This window comes from Cyanistes caeruleus, chromosome Z (assembly GCF_971803275.1).
Source record: "Cyanistes caeruleus chromosome Z, bCyaCae1.hap1.1, whole genome shotgun sequence".
Classification (NCBI taxonomy): Eukaryota; Metazoa; Chordata; class Aves; order Passeriformes; family Paridae; genus Cyanistes; species Cyanistes caeruleus.
In genome coordinates this window covers 10,754,312-10,781,019 of record NC_141732.1, presented here as the reverse complement: position 1 = coordinate 10,781,019, position 26,708 = coordinate 10,754,312, and the positions used below count along the sequence as shown (strand labels likewise).

At 39.9% G+C, this 26,708-nt stretch overlaps 1 protein-coding gene across 1 annotated transcript in view; it reads left to right on the top strand.

Annotated features, from left to right (window-relative positions):
• Positions 1-25,865, top strand: part of LOC147648094 (uncharacterized) — a 349,059-nt gene extending 323,194 nt beyond the window's left edge. Inside the window, exon 2 of the mRNA XM_086868433.1 lies at positions 22,715-25,865. Coding sequence (XP_086724559.1) covers positions 22,715-22,717 — 3 coding nt within the window. The 3' untranslated portion in view covers positions 22,718-25,865. The remainder of the gene's footprint in view (positions 1-22,714) is intronic.
• Positions 25,866-26,708: the final 843 nt, after the last annotated feature.

The window sequence follows — 26,708 nt, the reverse complement described above, 5'->3', positions numbered from 1 at the left end:
TGATCTAATATATTTTAACTAAAAATGAAAAATACCATGCATCTTGCATTAGCACAGAACAATCATAAAAGAAATGGAGTATATACATTAGACAAAGAGTTGGTTTTTTTTTAACAAATTGTTGTTATTATTATACTGTGCTTTCAACCCAATTCTCAATATAAATTATTTGTATAGTGGAAGAAAAACATATTCATTATAAATGGTGTAGACAAAATTTATAGAAAAAATCTCTGTATTTTTCCCCCTCTCATCTCAGAGCTAAGTGACTATTGTACACTTAATTTTAAGCACAATGAAAGTTTGTTGAATTATTAGTAGTTTGGATTGCCTGTTGATTTAGTGGAAATCATTAATTACATAATAAAATCAAAAGTATGTGAAAGAAAACTGTGTAGAGGAAGGAATTCAATCACTGTGACAGTTAAAATCGTAAGAGAGAAGGTACAAAACATGATTGTACTGCTTTTCAGTAAATCTCAAGCGGTAATTTTTTCATAAGTTCAGTCCAGTTTGCTTATTTAAAAAAAAAAAACAAAGCAAACATAATCTGCAGACACAAATTTTTTCACCTCCTGTCCTGGGTTGCAGTATATTCTATCACCATCCTCATGTACTGTTGAAACCAGGTGAGGCAGTGCTCCCTGCTTCCCCCCCCCCCCCCGGGCTACCTTCTGTTAATGGGCCCATCAATGCCCTGCCCCATGACTCATAGATAACTTCCCCCTGTATTGTCCCCTGTTAATGGGCCCACCACTGCCTTGCTGCATGACTCAGAGATAACTTCCTCCTGGACTGTTTTCTGTTAATGGCTCATCAAGGCCTTATCTCATGACTCACCATCCCATTGTGAGATGCTCCTCCCCGAGGGAGGAGCCAAGCATTCCATACTGGATATAAGCTGAGAATTCGAACACCACAGCAGCCCTTACCTACGGGACTTCCAGAGGACAGGAGCTACTGCTGGACTTTCAGCTGAAGACCAGACCCCCTTTCTTCCAGAGGATCACGCTTCAACAAGACCACCTCATCTGGACGACTACCATCACCCTAACAGGGTTCCAGGCTGTATTCTGACTCTGTCAGTGTTTTTGATATTATTGCATTTATTCTTTTTATCATTTTCCTATTAAATTATAATTCTGACTTGCGATCTCTCACTGGTTTGATTTCAAACTAGTACATATTTTGGCGCCCAACGTGGGGCATTAACCTGAGAGAAAGTCAGAATTGCAATTTCATATTAACAGAAACCTATCCACCATGGTGGTTGGCTTGTCTATATGGGTACTGTATCTTGCTCTCTATATTTTCCCTCACATGGGGAACTACTTGCCTGTTGTATTGCTCCTGTTGAGACCAGGGAATGGTATGAGAATTGCTTTATTGGTTTATTATGCTTATGGCATGATAACCTGTGAGGCAATGAATACCATTCGGAATATATACTCAATTTTGTTTGCTTGTCCTAGTCTGGGCTGCTACATCTGGGACCTTCTCAACAATCGCACCCTGCCCTTGGTGGGAAGAGTGGAGAGTGGCTTCTTCCAGCCTTTCAGGTCAGGCACAGCAGTTTTTAAAAATATTGAGTTCTCTCTGGATGCCAAGGACAGCCTAGTCTTGCTGTTTTGTTTTCTCTGCATGGCCTGCACCATGTACACCATGCTTAGAAACAAAGCACTGTTTGGTGTGGTACAGCGTCTTCTTGAGGAGGAAGAGAAAAGAACCAAGAGCAGAGCAACAGCATCCATGACCACACAGACTGCCACAGAGGAGAAAGGAACCAAGAGCAAAGCCACAGCGTCCGTGTCTACGCAGACTGCCACAGAGGAGAAAGAAACCAAGAGCAAAGCAACAGCATCCGTGTCCACTCAGACTGCCACAGAGGAGAAAGGAACCAAGAGCAAAACAACAGCGTCCATGTCTACGCAGACTACCACAGAGGAGAAAGGAACCAAAAGGGCCATGAGCACCTCCACACAAACAGTCACCGAACCAGAGCAGCCTAAACCGGTAGAAGTTGCCCCCATTCAGAAAAAGAAATCAAAAAGCAAATCAGTCCGCATAGTGACTGATGAGGGTGAGGCAGGACCTTCACACGCAGCGGAGGAGACAGAACCAGAGATTATCACTCGCTCTCTATCCCTAGGTGAGCTGCGTGACCTGCGGAGGGAATTCACCTGCCAGACGAACGAGTCCATCCTAACCTGGCTGCTCCGTATCTGGGACGCTGCAGCAAACGACACCATCCTGGATGGAAGTGAGGCCAGGCAACTGAGATCGCTGTCCCGGGATGTGGTCATTGACCAGGGGATTGGGAGAACCCAAGAAACTCTCAGCCTCTGGAGGCGACTGCTGACAAGTGTAAGGGACAGATACCTCTGCAAAGAAGACCTCTAGGTGCACCAGGGAAAATGGAGCACAATGGAACAGGGTATCCGATGCCTGAGGGAGTTGGCTGTGCTGGAGATCATTTTTGCAGAAGATGAGAGATTTCCTAAGAGCCCAGATGGTGTCCAGTGCACGTCACAGATGTGGCTGAGATTTGCACGGCTTGGACCAGAGATGTACTCCCGTTACCTGGCAACACTGCAATGGAGGGAAGGTGAGGACAGGGTGGGTGTCCTGGCCAATAAACTAAGAATCTACGAGGACACTGTCACTGCCCCGTTTCGCACCCATGTCTCATCTGTGGAAACAAGGCTGGCTGAGCAAGTCCGGAGCTTGATTGAAGAGGGCCATCAGAAACTAAAAAAGGAACTTAAGGAAGAAATTTACCACGTCTCCCCAGAACCAACAAGAGTCTCTGCTATTAGGAGTAGGCATTCCCCAGCCAGGGAGAAAGGATACACTCCACGAGGTAACCTCTGGTTTTTTCTCCAGGAGCATGGAGAAGACATGAGGAAGTGGGATGGAAAACCCACCTCCTCCTTAGCAGCCCGGGTACGTGAACTAAAAAGAGGGACAACTACCACAAGGAGCTCATCTAGAGCCAGCGCCGCTCCGGTCTCTCGTGGCCAGAACATCAGAAGGTATAGAAATGATGATATGAGTGATCCTCTTGAAGGGACATCAAGAGCATATTCACCGGAGGAGAGCAACGTGCACCATGACCAGGATTAGAGGGTCCCTGCCTCTAGCCAGGTAGAGGAGAGGGACAACCGGATCTATTGGACAGTGTGGATCCGATGGCCTGGCACATCTGACCCACAAAGATATACGGCTTTGGTTGATACCGGCGCTCAATGCACTCTAATGCCATCAAGGTATGTGGGAGCGGAACCCATTTCTATTTCTGGGGTGACAGGGGGATCCCAGGAGCTCACGGTACTGGAAGCTGAAGTGAGTTTAACTGGGAATGAGTGGCAGAAACACCCCATCGTGACTGGTCCAGAGGCCCCATGCATCCTCGGCATAGATTACCTCAAGAACGGGTACTTCAAAGACCCAAAAGGTTATCGCTGGGCTTTTGGGATAGCTGCTCTAGAGACAGAAGGCATCAGACAACTGAGTACCTTGCCTGGTCTCTCAGACAACCCTTCTGCTGTAGGACTACTGAGAGTTGAAGAACAACAAGTACCAATTGCCAGAGCAACAGTGCACCGTCGGCAATACCGCACCGACAGAGACTCTGTGGTCCCCATCCATACGATGATTCGTGAGCTGGAGAGCCAAGGGGTGGTCAGCAAGGCTCGTTCACCCTTTAACAGCCCCATATGGCCAGTGCGTAAGTCCAGTGGAGAATGGAGACTGACGGTGGATTACCGTGGACTGAATGAAGTCACGCCACCACTGAGTGCAGCCGTACCAGACATGCTGGAGCTTCAGTATGAGCTGGAATCCAAGGCAGCAAAGTGGTACGCGACCATTGATATTGCAAATGCGTTTTTCTCCATTCCTCTGGCAGCAGAGTGCAGGCCTCAGTTTGCCTTCACCTGGAGGGGTGTGCAGTATACCTGGAACCGATTGCCCCAGGGGTGGAAGCACAGTCCTACTATCTGCCATGGACTGATCCAGACTGTGCTAGAAAAGGGTGAGGCTCCAGAACACCTGCAGTACATTGATGACATCATTGTGTGGGGGAACACGGCAGCAGAAGTATTTGAGAAGGGACAGAAGATCATCCAGATTCTCCTGAAGGCTGGTTTTGCCATCAAGAGGAGCAAAGTCAAGGGACCTGCCCGGGAGATCCAGTTCCTGGGGGTAAAGTGGCAAGATGGACGGCGTCAGATTCCCACTGAAGTCATCAATAAGATCACTGCGATGTCTCCACCGACCAACAAGAAGGAAACACAAGCTTTCCTAGGTGCCATAGGCTTTTGGAGAATGCACATTCCTGAATATAGCCAGATTGTGAGCCCTCTCTACCTGGTTACCCGCAAGAAGAACAATTTCCATTGGGGCCCTGAACAGCAACAAGCTTTCGCCCAGATCAAGCAGGAAATCGCTCATGCGGTAGCCCTTGGTCCAGTCAGAACGGGGCCAGAAGTGAAAAACGTGCTCTACTCTGCAGCCGGGAACAATGGTCTGTCCTGGAGCCTTTGGCAGAAGGTGCCTGGTGAGACTCGGGGTCGACCACTGGGATTCTGGAGCCGAAGCTACAGAGGATCCGAGGCCAACTACACCCCAACAGAGAAGGAAATTTTGGCCGCCTATGAAGGAGTCCAAGCTGCCTCAGAGGTCATTGGTACTGAAGCGCAGCTGCTTCTGGCACCCCGACTGCCGGTGCTGGGGTAGATGTTCAAGAGAAAGATTCCTTCCACGCATCATGCCACCGATGCTACTTGGAGCAAATGGATTGCCCTCATTACACAGCGTGCCCGTATTGGAAACCTGAACCGCCCTGGGATTCTGGAAATTATAACAAACTGGCCTGAAGGTGAGACTTTTGGATTATCTTCTGAAGAAGAGGAGCAAGTGACACGTGCTGAGGAAGCCCCACCATATAATGAGCTACCGGAGAGTGAAAGACGATATGCCCTCTTCACCGATGGTTCCTGCCGAATTGTAAGCACTAACCGGAAATGGAAAGCTGCTGTATGGAGCCCCACACGACGAGTTGCACAAGCTACCGAGGGAGAGGGTGGATCGAGTCAGGTCGCAGAACTTAAAGCTGTCCAGCTGGCTTTAGATATTGCTGAAAGAGAGAAGTGGCCGAGGCTCTATCTCTACACTGACTCCTGGATGGTAGCTAATGCTCTGTGGGGATGGCTGGATCGCTGGAGAAAAGCCAACTGGCAGCGCAGAGGGAAACCCATCTGGGCCGCTGAGATTTGGCAGAACATCGCCGCTCGGGTGGAGAAGCTGATCGTGAAGGTTCGACACGTGGATGCTCATGTACCCAAAAGTCGGGCTAATGAAGAGCACCGTAACAATGAGCAGGTGGATCGAGCTGCCAAGGTGAAAATATCACAGGTGGATCTGGACTGGCAGCACAAGGGAGAATTATTTTTAGCTCGTTGGGCCCATGATGCCTCTGGTCATCAGGGACGAGATGCAACGTACCGATGGGCTCGTGAGCGAGGGGTAGACCTTACTATGGACAGCATCTCACAGGTTATCCACAACTGCGAGACCTGCGCTGCAATCAAACAGGCCAAGCAGGTGAAGCCTCTGTGGTACGGTGGAAGATGGTCCAAGTACAGGTATGGGGAAGCCTGGCAAATTGACTACATCACCCTTCCCCAAACCCGCCAAGGCAAGCGCTACGTGTTGACCATGGTGGAAGCAACCACTGGATGGCTGGAGACATACCCTGTGCCTCATGCTACTGCCCGGAACACCATCTTGAGCCTGGAAAAGCAAGTCCTTTGGAGACATGGCACCCCTGAGAGAATCGAGTCAGACAACGGGACGCATTTCAAGAACAGCCTCGTAAGTACTTGGGCCAGAGAACATGGAATTGAATGGATCTATCATATCCCTTATCATGCACCAGCTGCTGGGAAAGTTGAACGGTGCAATGGACTACTCAAGACTACCCTAAAAGCACTTGGTGGAGGAACCTTCAAAAATTGGGAAGTGAACTTAGCAAAGGCCACCTGGATGGTTAACACCAGAGGATCCATCAATCGAGCTGGTCCTGCCCAGTCTGAACCCTTGCACACGGTGGATGGAGATAAAGTCCCTGTGGTACACATGAGAGGTGTGTTAGGAAAGACTGTTTGGATTAATCCCACCTCAGGCAAGAGCAAACCTATCCGTGGGATTGTCTTCGCTCAAGGACCTGGTTGCACTTGGTGGGTAATGCGGAAAGATGGGGAAACCCGATGTGTGCCACAAGGAGACCTCATTTTAAGTGAGAACTGTGTGTAAGGTTCCATTGTATATATATATATATATGTGTGTGTGTGTGTGTGGAGTTTAAGGAAAGTACTGATTTGGAATTATGTAGATGGTAATAGAATAAGGGGTGGATTATGTCCTGGGTTGCAGTATATTCTATCACCATCCTCATGTACTGTTGAAACCAGGTGAGGCAGTGCTCCCTGCCTCCCCCCCCCCCCCGGGCTACCTTCTGTTAATGGGCCCATCAATGCCCTGCCCCATGACTCATAGATAACTTCCCCCTGTATTGTCCCCTGTTAATGGGCCCACCACTGCCTTGCTGCATGACTCAGAGATAACTTCCTCCTGGACTGTTTTCTGTTAATAGCTCATCAAGGCCTTATCTCATGACTCACCATCTCATTGTGAGATGCTCCTCCCCGAGGGAGGAGCCAAGCATTCCATACTGGATATAAGCTGAGAATTCGAACACCACAGCAGCCCTTACCTACGGGACTTCCAGAGGACAGGAGCTACTGCTGGACTTTCAGCTGAAGACCAGACCCCCTTTCTTCCAGAGGATCACGCTTCAACAAGACCACCTCATCTGGACGACTACCATCACCCTAACAGGGTTCCAGGCTGTATTCTGACTCTGTCAGTGTTTTTGATATTATTGCATTTATTCTTTTTATCATTTTCCTATTAAATTATAATTCTGACTTGCGATCTCTCACTGGTTTGATTTCAAACTAGTACACCTCCTCTGCTGGTCTCTGCTCACAGTTTGGGCTGGAAGTCGTAAGTCTGTAGAGACTGAAGGAGAATGCCAGCCATGGAATTATCTTGGCAATGCCTTCAGATTGGAAATAACTATCACTTTGTGGATCCATTTCCTCTGTACCTGGTCCTTTAAATTGACCAGACTCATAGCTAGCCTTCACATATTCCAATATCACAAAATAAAACACTGATGGCCAGGCCCTGAGAGAGGTGATGAATGGACACACATCCAGATGGTGGCCAGGCACCAGTGGGGTCAGTGCTGGGGTCAGTCCTTCTTGTCCCATCTGGATGAGGGGATCGAGTACATCCTCAAACAGTTTGCAGATGGCACTGCAAACTGTTTGTGTGGCAGTGTTGATCTATCTGAGGGTATGAAGGCTCTGCAGAAGGATCCTGACAGGATGGATCAATGTTCCAAGGCCGGTGGAACAAGACCAAATGTCATGTTCTGCCCTTGAATCACAACAACCCCACAGAGCACTACAGCCTTGGGACTGGAAAGCTGCCACTGCTTGACAGCAGCTGAACATGAGCCAACTATGTCACGGTGCCCAAGGAGCAGTGGCCCCTGGCCTGTATGGGGAACAGTGTGGCCAGCAGGACCAGGACAGTGACCTTCCCCCATTCTCAGAACTGCTGAGGCTGCACCTCAAACCTTGTGTCCAGCTCTGGACCTCTCACTACAGGAAGGGCATTGAGGGGCAGGAAAGGACAACAGAGTTGGGAAGTGCCTGGAGCCCAAGTCTGACAGAGACTTGGGGGTGACCAGCCTGGAGTCCATTCAGGATAGACTTTATTGCTGTCCAAAACCACTTGGCAGCATTGCTCTCTTCTCCCCGGCAACAAATGACAGCGCAAGAGCACATAGTGTGAAGTTGTTCCTCAGGAGGTTTAGATTAGATATTAGAAAAAATTTCTTCACCAAAAGGGTCATCAAGTGTTGGAACAGGCTGGCTAGGGAAGTGGTTGGGTCACCATTCCAGAAAGAATTTACTGGCATGTAGGTGTGATGTTTATGGACATGGTTTAGTGGTGGACTTGTCAGTGGTAGATTAATGTTTGTACTCAATGATCTAAACGATTTTTCTAACCTAAATGAACCTTTGTGAGTCATGATTCTGACATACATTTGTTACCAAAAATATTATCATCTGGGTTACAATTCAGGTAATTTTAAGGTCTCTAATTGATATTATTCCAGTGTGACAGAATGACAGCTACCTATAACAGAAATTATTTTATACTGTCTAATGTAAGATAAGGAAAAGAAAGCTCCAGGGTTTCTTAAATATCTCTCTGGATAACAGCAGTTTTCCCTTATATCAGAAATGAGGACATTTGAAATATATTAAGTAAGAAGCCTCAAAATATTTGTGTAAGACTGCCACCTCTTATTCATTATGTGGACTGCTAGAGATATAAAAGCATATGTAAACACCTTGAAGCACACAAAATAATAAAAAAAAATTGAAAGACCATATGTTTGATACATTTGCAGTACATATTAGATGCTTTAAACATAAAAATAAAAAATACAGATGGGTTGACCATATGGTTTCACTAGGGCAAACACACACAAGTAAATATCTAATTCTTAGATGTCTTTCTGAGGACAATATTTTAATACAGATAAACAAAACCTAAGGGTTAAGGGGCATTGAAGGTATACAGTGGTATTTCTACAGTGGTCTACAGAGGGACACCAGCTGTAAAACCAGTTATCTCATTGGCAAAACAGTATGTAAGAATTTGTCCTACATGCTCATATACTGATAATATCATAGCACACATAATCCAAAAAAAGTAAATTATTTTTCATCCATGACTAAATATCAGTCTGGAACCAAGACAGCAGAGACAGCACGAAATAATCCCAAAATATAACTGCAGAGTCCAACTCAGTATGACCGGCAAATCCATGGAATAATGCATGATTTCAGCAAATCCCATCATCCAAAATAAACATTTGAATATGGCATCAATTTGTGACCACCAAATCAGGGTTTTTGCAACACAGCCAATCCAATATTCCAACCCATCAAAAAAATAAAAAGACTCACAAACCGGCAAAAGTTAGTGAGAAATGGTCAGTGAGATAAGAAAAGAATCAATCAAGGCAAGTATCTCTGACCAGCAGAAGCCCCATGAGCCATAGATATATTATTAGATAAGAGATTTTTTTCTCAGTTTCTAATATTATTTCTTGCATTTGGAGATTTGGTCACATACATTGCTTTATGACTATTTTTATATAAAAATAAAACCTGAGAGTTCTGCATGAGGAGCAGTCTGGCAAACTGTATTTTATAGTGGGAGGTGCAGAGAGGATAGAAAAGAAGATCTCAAAGATCAGTGCTTTAACTTTCATTGGACAACATACTATGTTTTCTGTACTACTTTTTGTTGGGTTTTTTGTTGTTTTTTTTTTTCCCAAAATTTTGTCCTATATGTTAAAAGAAACCAAATAGTTTTGTCCTGTTTCTCAGGCAGTTCAGCTGGGCGAATACTGTGGCATTGTGTTTAAATGAGCCCACTCTCTATGGGCAAAGCAAAGCTTCTGCTGACACTGGAGAGACAGAAAATGAACATTGCCTTTTGTAAATAACTCTTTTAATATGCAAGCTATTTTTATTTCATAACATCTGTAGCCAGTGTTTAAAATATTTTCGTCTTTATTCAGTACATCATACAGGCAATTGCTGAATTTTAAAAATGTGTGCAAACTTTCATTATTTTATAATTATATGTTTATGTTTTGTTTCATTAAGGGAACAGAAGAGTCTTCCTATCTGTTGAAAATGACCAACACTGCATGTTGATAAGGTCTGTGTGTGCAAATCTAGGTACATATCTTCAGATATAAACATAGGCAAAAAAAGTGCTGATCTACTTTTTTTTCTCTGGATTAAGTACCTTTTTATTAGAATAATCTATTTCAAGAGCAAATTTTTTGGAGGACAAGACATACCTTAGGAGGTTTTACTTGATTTTCAAGTTTGTAGCAAAATCAGAGCATTTATACTTCCAAGTATGAGTTTTCATTTCAACTGAAGAAACCCTGTAATGTTGAGGAATTAACAAAAGTCACGGTATTTGCAGTGGGACCAAGGGAAAAAGCAAAAGCTTCCATTGCAGCTTTTGGAATTAGAGGAACTGTCAGACAATCAGTGGAAGTAGGATTAACATTAGCAAGCAGCTGTTTTTAGTTGACCTTTCCATCACTGATGACACTATAACATTAATTCAGTTTAGCAGCTGACTGACATGTTGTATACAAGATATTGGGGATATACCAGAATTGTTGATGAAAACTCAGTTTAAGCTTCTGAAAAGATATTCTAACCTTTACAGCTTTTCTCCACAGGCAACAGTTAATATGAACAATAACAACTCTGTGGTGAGTAATAATAACAATAATGTCCTGCCAAAGCCTGGCAACAATGAAGATGAGAAGTATTTGGAAAATATTTTCATCTATTACAGAATTTCTTCTCAAAATCTGTCAGACCAGTTGGTTTTGGGTGACACAGAATCACAGAGAAGCTGAGCTGAGAATCACAGAGGAGCTGAGCTGTGAGCAAAATTTACTCAGAATAGTAAAAAAACAAGGAATTTATTCAAGTTTATTCAGCCAGGTTCAGGAAATTCAAGCAAAGAAGGCATGTGATAGTGATACTTCATATTTCCAAACCCAGTAAATAGTATTTGTGTATGTGCTAAAAATCTTGAAATCATGTACTTTCTGGTGTTAAAACAACAATGCAGCCATCATATTGCATAGCTGGCTCCACTCACTCTAAGACAGTGCCTGGGATTTACACAGTAGTTTAGGAACAAAATCAGTAAATAATTTCCAATTTCTCTCATCCAATATTGACATTTGCTCAGACTGTAATTTACCAATAATTCTCAAAGCATTTATAAATGTGAAGCTAATCTTCACAGTATTGTTATTAATCACTCAAAGAATTATTTGTACTCTTCAGTTCAAAACCCACTAGGCATATGCCCTTGCCTGATCTTGTATCTGCTCTTTTAGCAAATGCAAATGTCAGAAAATGAATAGGTGTTTCTGCTAAGAGAATCACTTGTTTCTTATTCTATATATTTAAATTGCTTTTAATCATCAACATTTCATATATAACACATCCTTTATCCCTCCCCGCTGCACACACGCTCTAAATTTAATTAAAATAACTGAAATGGAACTACAGATAATTTGTTTTTTAAATAGACTGCCACATGCTCCATTTACATAAAACCCATTAGTTTGCATTAAATACAAATTAGCTGCTGATATGAGTTAAATCACATATAAATAGTTCAGAATAGCCTCAAACCCACATGTTTTAATTAATATAACAGTTAACCAAATTTATCTGTAAGGTAATCAAGACTCTCACTCATTCATTCTTCAGTACAATTGGCCAGAGAATGAAGGGCTGTCCTGTAAAACTGTTATTTTACCAGCCAAATAAAGGCACAGAGAAGGCAGGAGAAATGCATGGATTCATGCATTTATAACAAATACATTGCTTGAAAATGATTCTGCAATTGCCGTACTAAAGGCAGTAAGAACAAAATCTATGTCGTGGGAAGAAAATGAAGATGCTAAAGAATCCTGAAGTCTTGAATGTCTAGTTGTAGAAAATTGGGGATATCATAACAGAACTGTGAAGACATTCTTTTCTTCTACCCCTTCTGAACATAAATGCAGAGTATAATATTACAAAAGAAAGATTTAAGACACTTCTCAAGAAATTGTCATACGATTAAAGTAGTCATTCAAAACACCAGGCTCCAACATTTCCCTCCAACAGCTAGAAACACCAGCAAAATAGTGTCATTCCTAGGTAATCATTTCCTCATCTTCCAAAATGGTTACAACACTTGATTTACATGTGAGTTCTGCAGTTAGTGAGCTTGCTGAAACAGAGCAAAACACTGCCAAAAGCTCATCTTAATGGCACCCTGCTAGCAAACATTTTCTCAAGTTTATACCTACACAGGTCCATAAATGACATTCTGGCATATACTTCAGGAGCTTTGAAATTGCAACATATTTTGAGAAAGCATATATGTAAAGGCAACAGAAGTGGTTTCCATGAGCTCTTTACAGAAATTCAAAATTCACAAGACTAGAGGGATCTTTAAACAGTGATGTTAAACAAATCAAAGGAACAGGACCCCCCAGAAAGAAAAGCATGTCAAATTTAGTACCACTGAAATGAAAGAAAAAGATAGGCACAAAAAACAACAAAAAAAAGTAGTTAGGTAGTCAGGCTGTATAAATTCTTTGGCAGAATAAAGAGCAATTGAAGTGGAAGTAATGTAGGAATTATACAGCCATTACAGGTTTTGGACAAGTTAGACTATCAGATGTCACAAATGATTCACATTGTTTTGCTGCTATGGTTACACAAGGGAAGACAATACTGAAAAACTGGACATCCAGTTTAATATCAAGTGTAAGAAGCTGAGCCACATCACTCTACGGAAAAGCCACATTTGAGCCATACACCACCTAGCAAGGTGAAGCCCTACCCATGCAAAATTTGGGCTGAAATTCATCTCTCAGACAGACAGTAGAAAAGTTCATTCCTGTATGAATGTTATAGCATTAAATCTGATCTTTAAGTCACTTAAAGTGACTTAGTCATGTTTATAGGAGATGGTCCTTGCATTTTTTTAAAAAAGATAATTGTTTTCAATTCCAAACAAAGGTGTATTAAATACACTGGAGTTTGACAAAAACATCAAAATGCCCTAACGGATTGTAGAATTCAACATGGTATATAAATACTTACATTTAACAGAAGGAGAATCTGATCTGATGTCTCTAATTTGGCATGCTCAAATATATACTCAAAGTAATTCTATTCTGTTCAGTCAGGAAGAACAGAGCATAATTAGCAAAGAATTAGTCATCCTAGATTCACTGATTCATCTTAGCAGTGTTTTACATAAAGTATTAATACACGGTGCATAATATGCTATGTGTCTTAATTTTTAAATGATTTAGGAATTTTAAATGCAAGTAAGGTTCTCTAATGTATTAACGATTGACACTAATATTCCAAAGAAATTCACAAAGATTACAATCAAAAACAATTCTTAGATGTTTAAATAAAAATGAGGAAAATATGCTACATGATAGGGTCTTTGAAAAGAAAGAGGTTCATTCATTATTCATATTAAAACAAAAAATATATTTAGTACCACATCTGTTTAACATGGATGTTCACTCATACATTTTGCTACCCATGGCAATGGAACAGTCTTAATTCCATTTGCATTCCTCCAGAGAGGTAACTACCCATAAAGACTGAGTAATTTTACCCAATGAATATAAATGAAATACACAGGGCCAAAACAGCTATTTTGCTTTTTAAAAGCCAGTTTTCACAGTAAATTATTCATTGCAAGAAACAGCAGGATAGGCTATGTCAGTTACATCAGTGTTGTACTGTATCTATTCCAAGGTACAACAGACTATTACAGGTGTGATGCATCACACAACAAAAGGTGAAGCATACAGACTCCCAAAACAACTAAATGTTTTCAATAAGCCAAATAACTAAATGTAGGAATATAAACGAAGCAATATCTAAGCTTTCTTGAAAACTGTAATCACTAGTCAAAGATCCAAGCCTTGAAAACTTTTTAGTACAGCTAATCAATGAAGATTTGTGAACTCATGACTATTCAGGACTGGGATCAAGTTCATTGAAAAACATTTTCAACTGTTTTTGCTGTATTTCAGCAAATAAATGTTCTCTCTCCAACTCTAAAAGCCAACAAAAATTATTATATGCTGTGGAAGGACACTTACATAGACTTGTTTCAGATTAATTATATTTTATAAGGTAAGGTCCTGTGAAAATCATTAGAAGCAGGTATTCCCTATCAGGTTAACATAGTTCTGTAATCAAGTAATAAGTATTCTGACTTCTATTTAAAAATTTGATTTTCTATTTTATAAATTTGATTCATGGTAAATTCTTAACACTCCAAACTAGCTTCTGAAATTCAGAAGTTTTGACAAAACAGAACTTCTAACAGTTATTTATTTTCCTCCACCATCCTAAAAATCCTTTTTTGCTATTTCATTGATTTTCCTAGAATATTGTAAGACAGGCTTCTCAAAGACCATGAAAAGAGACACAGAAGTTACTTCACACTGGCACTGACTCAAGGCCCTTCTATTTATACAGGCATCAATAAAGTAATATTTTAGTCAAATCTAGTTTCATTAAATGACATTGTAGATACAGTTTGCTCAGTTTTGAACAGAAGTTGCAGCGTAATTAGTAGCACTCAATGGAATAATGTAACTGAAGGACATATTGTTATTAATCAAATTTCAATATCAAGCTGGCTGCTGTAATAATGAGAGTGATTATTGACTGATGAACTGTTCAGCCTGGAAACTGACCCTAACTGAGTCCTATCTATACAAAAAGGAGCAAACATGCAGAGATCTCAAAATAACTTGTTTCTAGAACTTCCGAGATATAGATCCATGCCAGGTACTACAAAATGTGAGGCATTACATTTTCAAATAAAGAACAAAAATATGTAAGAATGTCAGGTACTGAAAATGTAAGTCTTCTTCAAACCAAAAATGCAAGATTTACCCTTTCATAGTCATGAAACTTTTGTGATAAATATTGAGAACTTACCCACAGTATGTGGGTAACTCCTACCAGTGTAAAAATGTCTTCTGTTTAGAATCTAAAGAGATCTTCATGAATTTTAAGTTTACACAGGTACCCACGGAGAAGTTAAAGCCAACTAAAAAATTGTGTGATTCTCACAATACTGAGGTGATAATCTGCCCAGTTGATGGTGTTTGTGCCATGTGTACATAGAACTATTATCTCCTCTGAAATCTGGAAGCAAAGCAAAGCAAAACAACAACCACAACAACAAAGAGAGAGAGGAGAGGGAGATTGGTTTTTTTCCCACCTGGATTTCCTGAAAAAACAATGTGACATGCTTGTTGGCTTTGAATAGCTTCCCTCCCAAGACTTTCATTTTGAACTGGCAGTTTTCTATATTGCTTCTGAGTTGATCAGGGAAGGATCTAAAAATCATATTCAAGCAGAAATTCAGTCTGTCATCTAAATCTCATGGCTGCTGCAGCAGACCAGAAATGCTACAGAAGCGACAGCTCCTTCACAAGGACCTGGGATAAATGCAGCACTTCCAGAGAGCAGAATACAGGAAGAGCTTTGTAGTAGTAAGCACTGTAACAGAAAAAATCAAAACCAATAACAACAAGATTATGTTGTGAAAAATATTGCTATTATTAAACCAGCTGCTACAGGAAAGTATCCTTCTCCTTCTACTACTGTGAATAAGTATCTTAAACCTAAGTGTAGTGTAGTTTGGCAATGAGGTACCTCATCCTATCTCAATAATTTGTTCAAGTAAATTTGGGTACTCAAATAAATAAAGTCTGCAGTGAGATTATTAACAATATTGACGTTTAAATTATGATTATTAGATGCCTGTTTTGACTTCCCACCAAGGTGTATCTGTTAAATCCTTGTTCCTAGCACATATGCGGATTTGTACAAACATGACATAATAGTTCCATTTTGAATCATTTCTATTCTTTTCCTTACACCCACAAAACTAAGGGCAAGAATGTGTTGTTTTTTTGTTTGTTTTTTTTTTTTTTAAATAGCTTATGAATACATTCCAGCATAAAATTCTCTGGCAGAAGATTAATAAATGGGAAACTCATTATCTAAACTTTCATGGTCAACTGAAATCCATCTAAATTTATGGTCTCTATTTATCCTTGCCCACAGCTCAGTAGAGGTTTCAGGATCTTCCCTGGATCATTACATAGGATTTGCGATGTGGATTCGTGGCTGGATTTGAAGGTTTAAGGGGAGATTTTTTTTTTTTAACAAGTAAGGAATTACAGAGGTTGACAGGGATTATCTCTAAGGGTTTCTTTGCTAATATGAAAACAGAACTCTGGACTATTGTCAAAAAAGTAAAATAATATTTTCAGGCAGAAAAGTTTTTGGCTAGATAGTCCCTTTGGTTACAAATATGAAATGATATTATATTTAGATATATAATCTACAGAATTATGCTCTCCTCTGATTATACATTCTGTATCCAAATTTCAGCTACATTTGGACTCAATAGATTGACTGGCAGACTTTCCACATATTCATCTAGAGTGTTGGTTCATACATTGAACTTGGGATGAAAAATTAAAGTAGAGGCTATTTATTCTTATGGATTAAATTGCTTTATGTAACATGGATCCAATTGAAAAGAATGAGATCACAAAGGGGACAGTATCCAAGAGATCTTTCAGGATTTCACAGCAGAAGCAGTTTGTGTAGATTTTGGTTTCAATAAATTTCCTTTCACAAAATCCAGACTTCTGCATTCAAGTTTTTAAAAATACCTGTATTTACACTCCATTATTTGAAGAAGGACAGATTTTTCCTTGGGCTCTTTTGCAATCCACTTTTACATTCCACTAGAAGAAGAACTGTAATGGTTAGTGGTTGTTTGAAATTTAATTTGCATTCATACCTGTTTCAGATGTTTTGAAACTTGATTTAATAACATTTATTGGCTTAGAAAATTTGAACCTTTCTTTTACTAGGGACTATGAATGAATGACTTCTCCCTTCATAGCAATCCTGGGGATAATGTTAGTGATTTTGGTTTGTCAGGAATTCACCTTGAATTTCCATATATTCCTAGAAAAAGGCACTCCTAAAATACTAAACACAGCAGCAAGTCATCAGATTCATCAAAGCCAGGAAACTATGGCCTGAAGGAAATGCACAGCTACTGTTCCTGTCCAGGGTCCAGGGCACCTTGCCCAGGGGAGGCTGTGAACCATTGAACTCCGCTGGAGCTTCCTACATTAAAAGCCATTCTGAAATCCTTGAAAAATTATCCTAATATTTGGGCCAACGCTCACCCCCCACTCTGCAGCAGCATTATCCTATTACAATCCTGGCTATCAACCGGCAAATGAAAAAGGAACTGAAAATTCTTCCTTATTTAATAACTGAATTCTCATTAACCAGTTGATATGATTTTTATCTAAAGCAGTTAACAGGGAATGCAGCTTGATGTTCCTCCTGTTATAAACCCACATATTCAGCCCATGCAGTTTATGATACATGTACAGATTTGGCATGGTCAGGCAAGAAGGCGTTCTTAGTTCCATTGCGCTCTTCTGTGGTATGGACCACGTGTGCAGAGCAGTGAAGGCTGTTTGGTTAAACAGGTTCATTGAATCAACTAAAATTCTGAAGCATTGTACAAGATAATAAGCTTGGAACACTGAAAAAAAAATGCAAAGTATACATTAAAATACATATATATATTTAAAAAAAAAAAGAGAAAGGTATAATCAACAAATTAACTTTAAAAATCAATAATTTTAAAGAAAGCCCATTAAATGGACTCACTGAATAATGTGGAATGTTTTCCTCCCTCTACATATAAAATGTAGTAGTTAATTATTATATCATATGAACCAAGAAATTCAATCTTTTGTGAATTTCTCAGTGAAGTCAGATGGACATGTCCTTTAACTAGTGACCTGACATACGAACAGTATTCCACTGTATCCTTAATAGGTTAGATAAACATAATAATTATATTCTAAATTTATTCTACTTAGTAATTGTTACATCAGATAAACAAATTTACAGACTTATGACTAGAATACTGCCATTCAGTCCTTTAAAATACAAACCCAGATTTTTCCTTAACTGCTGTTTTAATCATCAGTGCACATTTATATACAAACTCTGTCATGAGAAACACAAAAAAAAAGTATGCTAGGTGACAGTTAATTAGAAACGTGCCTTCTTAAGGCAATAATTCCATTTCTGATGCAGTTTTTTGTCTTCCTAAAGGCTTTTACATTTAACTAAATACATTGCTAAAGCCTTTTCTCCTTTCAGAACATAATTTTTTTCTGAAGTTACTTGGAATTCATAAAGGTAATAACTACTTTTTCATTATATTTTAAAATTTCCTTTTGCATTTTAGTTGAAGCTCTTTTTAAATCCATATTTCTCATCTAGTTTTTAGTAAAACCTACAACTATCCAGTTTATAGAATATACAACTTGTAAAGTGATGCAAACTTCAGCAAATTTGACTTCTTTAGGTTTTTTTACCTCATCACAAGGAACCATATAAAATAATTACATCAATCTCATTACATACACAAGTAAATTTCACCGGGTTTAGTTCTTCAGATAACAATACAGATTTTTTGTGAAGAAACAAGAGGCTGTTCAAATTAAGACACAAAAAGTCCGATACTTATTTCACACACGTGTAAATGAGAAATAATGGTAATGAAGGAACAACTAAAAGCCCAACAAATATGTTGTGGTAGAATAGAAATTACTATTTTTGTCTCCTTTGTTGTCTATCTATCAATAATCATTTTATTGTTTGACACATTCTATTCTGATCAATCTCATCACATTATGGAAATGATGGAAATTATCTTCTTTACCAGAATAAAAATTTATCAAAACTTTAAAAATCAACCATAAATTCAGGAGATAAATAAAAGTGTACAAAAAAAATATGCATAGCTGAATAGAAACTAGTTTCTTATAAAAGTATTTCAGCATTTTCTTACCACAAATAAGGAATGAAAGGCTTAAAATTAGGAGTGTCTCCTTGAGAAAGAATCTGGATAATTTAGAATTAGTGTCTTCTTCAGTCCTTTAAATTAAAAATGTTTATTTGCTCAGGTATGGTTCAAAAATATAAGTAATGCCAAAATCTTAAAATTGTACAGTCACCTAGACCCCTAGAAATGTAAATTTCTACATTTTCCATGCTAGCAAGATAAATCTTTACTGAAACTGTACCTTCATAGGATGAATAGAAATTTTCCTTACAATATGTGTTTTTATGCAACAGCTCTAGGTTCTTTACTTGTCTAATGTATAAGCCCAAAGCACACAAATTTATGTTTGGGATTGTCTTTTTAATTCACACTATTTTAAGTACATATTATCTCTACCTCCATGATTAAGCTTTGATTTCAGCAGCTTCAGTTCTTTCTTTTAGCTGATTCAATAAAATAAATATGCAAGTTCCAGAGACCAAAGCATTCCTGGGTGTTGTATAACAGTGTACACACAACCTGAATGCCTGAAGATAGTCCACTAATAAGTAACTTGTAAATACCTCTATGAGCCAATATTGTATACATACCAACATCTCTTACCCAGTTCACACATAACTGGGTTTTTGCATTTGGTCAAATACTACTAATGAGGAAAACTATTGCAATTTACTGATATTTTTCTGCATAACTACTTTCAGACTATAATATTTTAGTGAATAAAGTATATTTTGTTTCAAAGAAACCTGCTTGTGTTTTGTCATTTGTATTTTGCTTAACACTTTATGTAATATTATATGTTCCTTATGGGATGATTTGTCACATATTTTCATTTTTTGATGTAAACATTGCTAAATCTGTAAACAATTTTTGTCTGTTTCAGGTATCGGCATTAATGAAGTTGATATCTAATTTAAAAGGATTAAACTATAGTTTTTCTAATATTGCCATATTTTGAAAAATATTTGACATGGCCACATATAGATAAAGAAACTGCCCCATCTTTCTATGCTACAGTAAGGAGGTAGTCAATTGCAGTTTCTTACCTGAATGAGTGTCGTGACTTTCTCAAAGCATCAGAGACGTTACCACTGCAGGGGAAGGGGTTGGCCCTTTTCTTTGGGGCAAGGAATTTGTGCCCTCTCTTTTGAAAGACAGCAGAAACTGCAGACTTCTAGCTCTGATTCCTTCACTGGTTTTTCCACAGGCTCCACCCATTTCCCCAGCAGAAGTTCCATATCTCTTCGTCCCCATTGTGAAAGCCTTAATGATACTCTGTTTTGCACTTTTCCTTTTGTCTTAACTTGGAAAATCCTAAAACGGTTGATATGTTACGTGTCTTTTTATAAGCAAAAAGCATGAATCTCCTCTCCTCTCTCTCTGTCAAAATATTCTCTACTTGCCCACCAAACATCCTGTATAACTATAGCCCAACATCTCAAAATATGAACCTTGTAGTAGGCTGTGCGCAGGCTGAATAATATGATAGGTATAACTCCTGTCAGGACATTTCAAAGAATATGCCATAGCTTATTAGTGATATTAAGCAAAAAAGCTTCCACACATTTCAGAATTTTTCAGCAGAAACTTGTTTTTATTTATTCAATACTGACAAAGTTTTAACAGAAACTTCTATGCTAAGTTTTCATATGAGCTATGAACCTAGTCTGGTAGTTACTGCTGAAGTTGCATTTGTTTTATCTTTGATGGCCTAGCCGAAATTTCAATTATACAACACACACTTAAATTTCATTTTGTTGTCAGGCTACCTTGTAACACGCCAGGCACAGATGGTCTGGCCTGGTGTCACGTCAGGATCCTCGGTGAGAGGTCCTCAAAATGATGGCAAATAAAATGAGGGACAGGCACAGTTAAGTAACCCAAAAAAGAATAGTTTAATAGCAAAAACAACAAACCCATAAGCCAAACAACAGTATAGGTGCTCCAAAAAGGCGAGGACAAGGGTAGATTACAAATTTCTGTAAAGTAGGTTAGCGGCAGAGTCTGAGGGGAAGGGTCCAATAAAAAACAGGGATAAGGAATTTGTAAAACATTGCACCAAGTTCTAAGCAATAGTAACAGAAAAACTATTGAACTTTCTAGTACTATTAACATATCATTTTCCAGGGGCCATTGTGGGTGAGCTTTTGCTCACCCCAGCTAAAGGTGATACTTCTTTCAAGGGCCTGGGGCAAAGTCTCTTGCCAATCCTTTGCCCTGATGGACTTCAACCTTCACTCACCAATTTAGTGTGAAATATTTAACCACATTTCTTTAAATTTTTAAATTAAATTAAATTTAAATTAAATGCCCTGCATTTCTTTGACAATATTTACTTGCTGTGCAGGACTGGATGTTTTGTCACAATCTTCTACCAGCCTCATTATAAACAACAATATCATCTGATTATGAGAACACAAAGAAGATTCCATAAGGGAAAAGCCTTGAGCAGCCAACCACTAATGCATTCTTCTCACTTCATTTGGCCTATTGAACAGTTTGTCCCTTGGAGGCATTTACTTCAAGAGCAGAGCAACATTTGGGGTAACTCTATCCCTACCTGTGTTAATATCTTCAAGACAGATCACACTGAGACCTGCACAATTACATGCACTTAAATCAACTTTCAAGATTCTGTCTGGATATGTCTACCTACAATGGTCCAGGCTCATAGCCTTTTAGAGTTGTATCATATTTTCATCAACTGAAAATGATGTCATCCTGACTCCATACATGATGAACATATATGACATTTTCTAATTTTTAGCTAGTGATTGAAATTAGAAAAGCATTGCCCTTCTCTTGCAACTACCTGCTAGTGGACTTTCCATCATGAGAAAATTTGCTAATAGTTTTAGACTAGCAACCAGATCTCTATTTCCAAGTGGTCATAGAATTATAGAAACATCTGAGATGAAAGCAGTATTAATTATCCATTTCCAACCCTCTGCCATGGATAGGAACACTTTCCACTAGGCCAGGTGGCTCAAAGCCCTATCCAACCTGGCCTTCCAGGGTAATTCTCCTGCTAACTTTTTCAGGGAAGTGAGGTTCCTGTCCTTACTATCCTTCCCTCTGTCCTGGGCATCTTTAACTCCATTATTTCATGCTCAATGCACTCACAACAGATCTGGAGCTTTACATTCCTGTGTTGGCTTTGCATGGCCTGGTTTTTGGTAGCAGCGGGGGCCACAGAGGTGCCATCTGTGAAGCTGCCAGAAGCTTCCACCGTGTCCGGCACAGGCAATCCCTGATGGCTCTGAAGGTGGACATGCTGCTGGCCAAAGCTGGGCCCATTTGAGATGATGGCTAACCTCTGTGGTAACTTCTTTAAGAAGAAAATCAAACCAAAGTGGGGCGCGGTGTTAATTCCAGCTGAGGAGGAGGAACACGAGAGGGAAACAAGGTGGAGACACCGCGGCGAGTGGAGAAGCAGGGGCAGGAGGTGCTCCAGGCGCCGGAGCCGAGGTTCCCCTGCAGGCCGCGCTGATGACCGCGGTGAAGCAGCCGTGCCCCGCAGCCCATGGGGATCCCCGGGGAACGCAGAGATCCACCCGCAGCCCCTGGGGGAGGTGCCCACGCCGGAGCGGTGGGTGCCCGGAGGAGGCCGTGATGCGGTGGGAGAGGCGGAGGAGAGCGAGGGCCCTGCTTGCAGGCCGGAGCGGCCTGTCCTTGGAGGATGCGGCCCGTGGAGGAGAGAGCCCCGCTGCAGCAGTTTGGGGAGCGCTGTGCGGCCCTGGGGGCAGCTCCCGCTGCAGCAGCTGCGCTTTGGCTGCTGCTCTGAGAGCGGCCCCACGCCAGGGAAGTTCCCGGAGAGCTGTTCCCTCCGGCAGGGACCCCTCGGCCTCACGGGGGAAGGACTCCTCTCCCGGAGCGGCAGAAGAATCCCTCAGATGAGAAACTCCCCTCGTTTTGTCCCCTGTGCTGTTGGTGGGAAGGAGGGAGGGGTTGGGATGAAAAAAGGTGTTTTAAGGGCTTATTACTTCTCATTCTCCTCCTCTGATTTTGTTAGTAATAAATTCACTGTTCCTCTAAGTTGAGCCTGTTTGCCCCACTCTCACTGTTTGAGAGTGTTTTCTCCCGGTCCTTATCTCACCTCATGAACCCTTTGTTAATTTCTCTCTCTGCCCAGCTGTGGCTGGGGAGGGTGAGCGAGCGGCTTTTGTTGGTGCCTGGCCTTGGGGCAGTGTCAAACCACGGCAATTCCCTACCAGCTGAAGGGACTACGTAGGGAATACCCTGCTTTTTGTGACAACAAAGGTCCACAGCACAACACCTCTGCAGTTTCATTGATTCTTCTGAAGGCTGACCATGAATTCCCTATGAAACAGCTATACTGATTCTTCCCCATTATTTTTATGCTAACGTCTACTAATGGTTTTCTTCACCATATATATTTTTATTTTTTTTTTACAAATTTCTCTGGTACAGCATGCAGACTTCATTAACTGTTCCTTTTCCTAAAGTTGGCAGGAACTCATGTGGGTTTCTGAAAAGTTTTTTAAGACAATTTTTTGTTTGTTTGTTTGTTATGCTGATAGCTCTGTTACAACATACCCTGATGTTGTGGTTTTAAAGCAGCAGCTAAGAAAGTCACTAGAAAACTAACTTATTTCTTGCTGTGATATATGGATTAGAACAAGAGCAAAACAGGCTTAAAACTTAAAAGGAATAAAGAAAGTTTATTAACAAAACTACAAGAATAAGAAAACCAGAATAAAACCTCCAGAAAACACTTCTTTCCCCCACTACCCAATCATTCCATTGTTCACATGACAACATAGTGACAAAAAACTTTGGTGTTTACAACAGTCCCAATTCTCGCTATAGTCTTTCCATCAGTCTTTGTAGAGAAACACCCCAGGACACCTGATTTCATAGATTTTAATGGAATTAAATGTGATTATTTTTCAATTTGAAAAATAATTTTGAAAAATAATTTCAATTATTTTTCAAAATGTAAGTATTTATTGTAAGACAGCAGTTTGTTCCTCCTCCTTCCAAGGTCTTGTTCTAAATCCTCTTCTGCTGACACTGCACAAAATCCTTTCCAACTCATGTCCTATAATAAAATGTTGCAGCATTGGGATTCCTAAATCTCCTTCAAACTAATCAGTGAATCAAAGAATTCTCTTAACTTTAAGGTAAAAAATTTCATTGGCCATATATAATTTCCATATCCTTTGGCAAGTGTCTTTACTCCACTGTGTTAAAATGATTTAATCACTAGTCTTCATGGTTTACCAAGTTGCCCATCAACTTTATAACTTTCATTATGTCTAAAAATAGTCTAACGTTTGACTTGCCAAATTATATGCCCTTTTTGCTCTGAAAATTACTACCACTTTATGAAAATTTTCCAATAGATTTTACTACATTGCTAAATTTTGATTCTTTTGAGGTAGAATCTTTTTGCTACTATATATAATCTGTTATAAATAAAGGGGCAGAATTCAAATTATATGTTTGTTTACCCTTGTTCCTATTCCAATCCCAGTTTATGTCCCTGGTTAAGGTGCTTGGTGTTGTCAACTCAAAGGTTCATTGTTAAAAGTTTTTACTTGTTTTATCCCTGTCTTTAGTAATTTGTCATTTTTACCTCCCCCCCACTTCCTTGTTCCCTTCCAACTCATTGGGTAATTGAGCCACTGTTCCCCAGAACAGATTTACGCATTTCCCATAAGGACTCGCAGACACGCGTATATTAAAATCATACTACCACCTGTGAATAAAGACAGTCCTGGACAAAGAGCCACTCTGCAACAACACTTAGAAACCACTCTATGGAGGCAGCAAGGACCCGAAGAGGCTGGATACACCAGTCTCAGTCCAAAGAACCGGTCACCGTGACCTAGCAGCACTCGAGCGGGAAGACACCCCTGGACTGCTGAGCCAGAAGCGAGGTCTCTGGGTGATCCCTGCAAGGATAGAGACTCCACTCCTGCCAGGGGCTGATGACAGCGGATCTGTGCGATCCTCCTCCTGGACGTCGACCATTGGGAGCAGCGGAGGCGGCGCGCACCCTGAGCCCCCACCTCTAGGCCCTTTCCCCTTCAATAAAGGCTTGAAAAAGGAGTAGAAGGTCTCCTTGCCCATTACTGCCTTATCCTTATTGCCTGCAAACTGTAATGTTGCCATTTTAGTACTTGCAATGAATTAACTGGTTTTTGCTGTGTGTTTTAATTTAACTGTTTTTTCAAATAGCTTTCTTTTCCACAGCTCAACATTATTCCATGCGTTGTCTTAATTTTTTTTTTTTTCATTGATGCATATTGAATTTGATTATGTGCTCTTCAAGGTCTTCGTAAATGATTTAGACACAGGAGTTGAAAGTATAATGTTTGCTGATGATGTTTATTGGGAGGAGCTATTGAGTCTCTCATAGGAAATGAGACCCTGCAGAAAGACCTCAAAGAATTAAAGGGCAGGATAATTACCAAATCTATAAAGTTTTAACAACTAACAAGGAGCAGCACCTATTCTGTCTAGTGACCAACAATAGGGCATGGCATGAAGATGTGCCAGGGGAAGTTTAGATTAGGTATCAGGAGAAGTTACTTCACTTAGAGGGTGTCACTGGAACAGGGAGCCCACGTGATCAGAGCACCAAATTCAATCAGAGTTCAAATTTTGGACAGTGGTCTCAGGTACATGGTGGGATTCTTGGGGTGTCCTGTGCAGAGCCAGGAGTCAGACTAAATTGCTCTTGTGAGCCCCTTCCAGCTCAGGATATTATAAGATTCTATGATTTCAGGTATTTGGAGCAGTTCTAGAACAGTTCTTGATTTGTAACATTTTGAGGTGAGCCATATACATTACTCATAACTGGTGTACTAAGTCAGAAAGAGCTTCTTCCATTTGTGTTTCCAATTTTATTACTAGACTCTTCTAACTTGTCTAATTGTGATAATTGGGACATTCTACTACTTCTGTGGAGTAGGCTTAACCATCTTTTTTTGTCTCACACTGTAAATTCTCTAACAACCATTTGCTGCCTTCAACATATGCATATCTATAAACTTCCCATCCTATTCTGTGCAATAAACTCAAAGTGCTAGTCCTGCGTTTGACTTTGATCTCTTTTTGCTATTTGTACTTGCTTTTCTTTGTCTCTCCTGATTCCTATTTATTTTTTAATTAAAAACAAGTTGCATGAAAGAAAACACAAGTCTATTTGTGTTTCATCTTCTCTTTGTAAGGAAAACACACCACTTTTCCTCTGGGATTTCCTTCATTTGAGAACAAATAATTAGTATGAATGAGTACAATATGCATAAAATTTTAAAACTTTGCTATTTCAAATGTAAGTTATTGTCTTTGAATTACACATTTACATTTTCCTATAGCTATTATCCTGTTAAGAACTTTTTGCTGACAGTTAACTTGCCTCAGAATATAGCCAAGACCACCTTACTCAGAATAACTTCTGAACTTTTCCACTTTTTGCTGCGTGACAAACTTCAGATTCTGTTGACTCAGAGACGGTTTTTTAACCCCTAAGTATTTAAGAATATAGAAGCTATCTCAGAGTACAACTATTTTTATCTTAAAGATTCTCATACTTATGCAGAAGATCTGTGCTTAACTCTGCATTTTCATTTTTCTAATTTTTTGGAAGAAGTCAACCATCAATAAAACTTTTCTATGCTTCTTGGGCAAGTAGTCCCTTTGATAACAAATGAAATGAGAGCTCAAATTACTTTAATGAACATTAACAGCATAAAGAGTCCTCTTCTACGTACAGAAACATAACATAGGAAAGTCACAATATTTTTGTTTTTAAAAACATGGAAAGAACATGAAAATAAAACTGAAATATTTTAAACTCAGGACTTATTTGTAACAATTTTCATTGACCCCATTATATATTGCACTCTTTTTCATAATGTTGTTCCACTGCAATAATAAAAGGACATAAACAGCTCAGTACGCAGTTGATCTTTTGACCAATTATTTTTGTATACTTGTGTTTAAAGCCATGACATATTTCAATATCAACCTTAAGT